We start from the raw sequence: 3,678 nt of genomic DNA on the forward strand, positions 1-3,678 counted from the left end.
ACAGGCTCCCTGGGTGTTCTTGCTTGGAGGAGGTGGGGGCCGGGCGGGCGGCTAGTGTTGGAGGTGGGTGGTCGTCGGTCACCAAGCTTCAGGTACCTGTGTCGGTTTCAGGGCCATGTGCCCACCCCGGTGTGCTTAGCTTGACGCCCCTTAGAGCGAGCTTCCCGGGGCCCTTCCTGGTGCGTACCTGCTTCCGTAGCTCGTTTTAACCCTTCCCAACTCCATTTACACTAAAGCTCCAGTCGGGACGTTCCTGTGTGGACAGCACCCTCCCGGCCTGCAAGGGACATGGGGCTGAGGGCTCTGGGCTGGGGAGTCTTGCTTTGGGGGTTTTGTTTGGGGTTTTGAAGATACATGCCAAACATAAGCGGCCTTCCACACGCAGTGATTTGTAATATACATTTTACAACTGGAAACTGGTTTGTTTGTTTGTTTGGGAGGTGTTTTGTTTTATTCTGTTTTGTGGACAGCTTCTTGCTTTGTAGCCCAGGCTGGCCTTGAACCCACTTTGTAACACAGACTGGCCTCGAACTCTCAGGAACCTACCTGCCTCAGCTTCCCTCGTGCTAGGATTACTGGTGTGCAACATCATGCCAGGCTGACTGGAAGCTTTTGTTCAACACTCCAATAAACACTTTGATTTTAACTGCTGCTTCCAATCTGATTTTTTTTTGTGTGTGTGTCTTTTTGAGACAGGGTCTCGCTGTGCAGTTCAGGCTGGCCTTAGGGTCACTTTGTAGCCCAGGCTGGTCTCGAACTTGCAATGCTCCTGCTGCCTCAGCCTCCGGAGTGCTGGGATTACAGGCGTGCGCCACCACGCCCGGCCAATCTGATCTCAAAGTCGTATGATCTCAAAGTCCCATGATATCAAAGCCGGGAAGCGTTCCTGCGGCATGAGGATGGATCCAGTGCCTGGGGGTTACCCATTGCCTCAACGTTACCCTAGGATATACTGCGCATGCGTGCTCACCCTACGACCCGGAAGCGGAACCTTAGAGGACGAAAGCCGGTTCCGGGCGCGCCCTCTGCGGAGAGGCAACCGGGAGATCGAGTTGCGCGTGAGCGGAGGGGAGCTGTGGGTATTGCACTCTGGACTCCGTTTCCCATGGTGCCTGGGGAGACCAGACTCACTGCAGCGCGCGCGGCCTTGTGGGAGTTGTAGACCGGACTACGCTTCCCGTGGTGCTCCGGGCAACTCACCTGCGGGCTGCGGGCTCGACGCGCGTGGCCTGCGGCCCAGTTGACTTTGCGGAGCCATGGAAGGTGGTTTCGGCTCCGATTTCGCGGGCTCCGGCGGCGGGAAACTGGATCCGGGGGTCATCATGGAGCAGGTGAAGGTCCAGATTGCCGTGGCCAACGCGCAGGAGCTGCTACAGGTGCGGGGTGCGCCGGGATGGGGGCGAGGCGGCCGGTTAATCCCGGGCAGGGTCGGACATCGTAGCTGAGGTCTCGCGTGTGTCCACAGAGGATGACCGACAAGTGTTTCCGGAAGTGCATTGGGAAACCAGGGGGCTCCCTGGACAATTCGGAACAGGTAAGATCTCTCAGGGGTTCGGGATTGGGGGGATTGACAGGGTCTCGATCCGCGCGGGGAGGCGTCTACGCATGCGCGGTCTAACGGCGCCGCGCGAGTTTTACGCGTGCGCAGGTTGTCGGAGCGGCGCGGCGAGGCGTCTGCGCGTGTGCGGGCTGAGAGCGACCAGGCTGGGGAGAGGGGGAAGTGCGCGTGCGCAGTCTCAACCCGAGCGGCCTGGCGCCTGGCTGGCTGTCAGTGAGTGCAAGGGTTAGAACTGAGCCGCTCATCCCCTCCCTCTCCGCACCTAGAAATGCATCGCCATGTGTATGGACCGATACATGGACGCCTGGAACACCGTGTCCCGTGCCTATAACTCAAGACTGCAACGGGAGCGCGCCAACATGTAACGGAGAGGCGTGGGAGCAGCCCTGGGATCCATCCCAGGCCCCCCTCCCCCGTGCCCATCTCCATAAACGTACTTTGTGAGACGGGCGCTAGCTAGCACGTGCCTGCTGCCTGCCATGGTGTATGACAATGGCACGACTGTGAGGGGACAGTTGGGACGGTCGCCTGCAACCAGTGCCACTTGACTTTTGGGATCCTTGTCCTTTCCCAAAGCCTCGCGGCTCGGTGGACTTTCTGTGGGCTCAGCAGTCGCCAGCCCCTCCCCTGGTGCGCCCGGGTCAACCGCCTGGCCTGGGCTGAGAACCGTTATTTGGACCTCGGGTTGGGGGCTGAGACCCCACCTTAGCTGTGGCCTCCTGAGGGTGCACCAATAAATTGCTGAGCTAGGGGCAGAGACACACTGTGACTTTCCCTGGGAGAGATGTCGCTCATTTTTGGGCCCCCCAGCTTCTGTGGGAACATCCAGCTTTCCCCTTGGTGCCCTTGGGCTGCTGGATCACAGGCAGTGCTGCCAGCACAGAAGGAAGGCTTGAGCCATGCCGGTCATCCTAGTACTCTGGAAGGCTGAGGCAGGAGGATCTCAAGAAGCCCTTTGTCAAAAAAAAGGACTAGGGATGCAGTTCAGTGGGAAGGCCCTGGGTTCACTCCTCAATACTGAGAAGGGCGAGGGTTGGGGAGAGGCTTGGAAATGAGGTGGCACCATCCTTGTACCAAAAACTAAGTGAAGGGGCTGGGGATTTAGCTCAACAGCACATCGGCTGCCTGGCAAGCATGAGGTCGTGAGTTCGATTCCCGGTACCGGGAAAAAAAAAAAAAAAAAAAAAGAAACAAACCAAAAACTAATATCCCTTCCTGCGGGAGGCTTTTTTCCCTGCTTCCCCTACTTTCAGGGTCAGAAAGAGGCTGATCCAGTAAGCTAAGGGCAAAGGCCTGTTTATTGTAAGAAAATATGCAAACTGCATCTCACTCCCACCCACCCGCACAGCCTGCCTGCAGCGTGGACTGCCCTGGCGCATGGCGTGTGGGCTGTCACTCCTGGATGTGCTGGCTTATCCAGCCTCTCACAGCTGCCACCCGAGTGTAGACACCTGGGAAGTGGGGCCGGCCGCAGCCGTATCCCCAGCTGGTGACCCCAGTTAACACCCAGCGGCCAGAAGGCTCCCTACAGGCCAGGGGTCCGCCAGCGTCGCCCTGCGGGGAGAGAAGAAAGCATTCAAGCCAGCACCTCCCCCAGCAGTCCTGTGCAAAAAAAGCCTTCGACTCGGGCAGCCCTGGGTCACTGGCAAGGCCAGGAGGGACCCCGGTGAGTGCTTCCCTGGAGCCTCGCGTTCGGCCTCTGGGCGGGCTCAGTGCTAGGGCCATCCCTAGGCTGTGTGGGCCAGGCCTCGTCCAGCCCAACCCAGTGCTTGTCCCGGACCGGGGCTGGGACGTGCGCGGTGAGACGCGGCGGCTGGGTGCCCATTACAGTTGTGCAGTGGAACTTCCCTCAAAGCCGGAAAGCCGCTCGGACGTGGCTGCCGGGGGGGTTTGGGCGTGGAGACCCGCCCTCCTCTTTGGACCGGGTCCCGGACCGCGCGCTCACCGAGCAGCTGTCGACGCCGCCCTGCGGGAAGCCAGCGCACAGCATGCGGCTGCTGATCTGCACCGGGTAGAAGCGGCGGCACGTCTGCTCGCTGAGGAGGCGCACGGCCGCCTTTTGCAGCTGCCGCGCCATGGAGCCTGCGGGCGGGCGGGCGGCGAAGGCGCCGGTGGGCACT

General features: G+C 60.3%; 2 protein-coding genes across 2 annotated transcripts in view; one reads left to right on the forward strand and one right to left on the reverse strand.

The window, feature by feature from the left end:
- The first annotated feature begins 1,045 nt into the window (after positions 1-1,045).
- On the forward strand, positions 1,046-2,322 carry Timm13 (translocase of inner mitochondrial membrane 13 homolog (yeast)). The gene is made up of 3 exons (XM_005405902.2): positions 1,046-1,376; positions 1,466-1,534; positions 1,825-2,322. The coding sequence occupies exons 1-3, from the start codon at positions 1,257-1,259 to the stop codon at positions 1,921-1,923; spliced, it is 288 nt and encodes a 95-aa protein (XP_005405959.1). The 5' UTR covers positions 1,046-1,256; the 3' UTR covers positions 1,924-2,322.
- Positions 2,323-2,838: 516 nt separating this feature from the next.
- Positions 2,839-3,678, reverse strand: part of Tmprss9 (transmembrane protease, serine 9) — a gene marked incomplete at its 5' end in the record, with an annotated part of 18,172 nt that continues 17,332 nt past the window's right edge. The window contains 2 exon segments of the mRNA XM_013505213.1: positions 2,839-3,112; positions 3,504-3,640. Coding sequence (XP_013360667.1) covers positions 2,951-3,112; positions 3,504-3,640 — 299 coding nt within the window.

Source organism: Chinchilla lanigera, unplaced genomic scaffold, assembly GCF_000276665.1.
Source record: "Chinchilla lanigera isolate Chin_1 unplaced genomic scaffold, ChiLan1.0 scaffold00094, whole genome shotgun sequence".
In the NCBI taxonomy this organism is placed as follows: domain Eukaryota; kingdom Metazoa; phylum Chordata; class Mammalia; order Rodentia; family Chinchillidae; genus Chinchilla; species Chinchilla lanigera.

Excerpts from the sequence above, each read along its gene's own strand:
- Timm13 (XM_005405902.2), top strand. The coding sequence starts at position 1,257 with ATGGAAGGTGGTTTCGGCTCCGATTTCGCGGGCTCCGGCGGCGGGAAA. Across the intron at positions 1,377-1,465 it reads ACGCGCAGGAGCTGCTACAG|AGGATGACCGACAAGTGTTT; the intron begins GTGCGGGGTGCG and ends GTGTGTCCACAG. Across the intron at positions 1,535-1,824 it reads CCCTGGACAATTCGGAACAG|AAATGCATCGCCATGTGTAT; the intron begins GTAAGATCTCTC and ends CTCCGCACCTAG.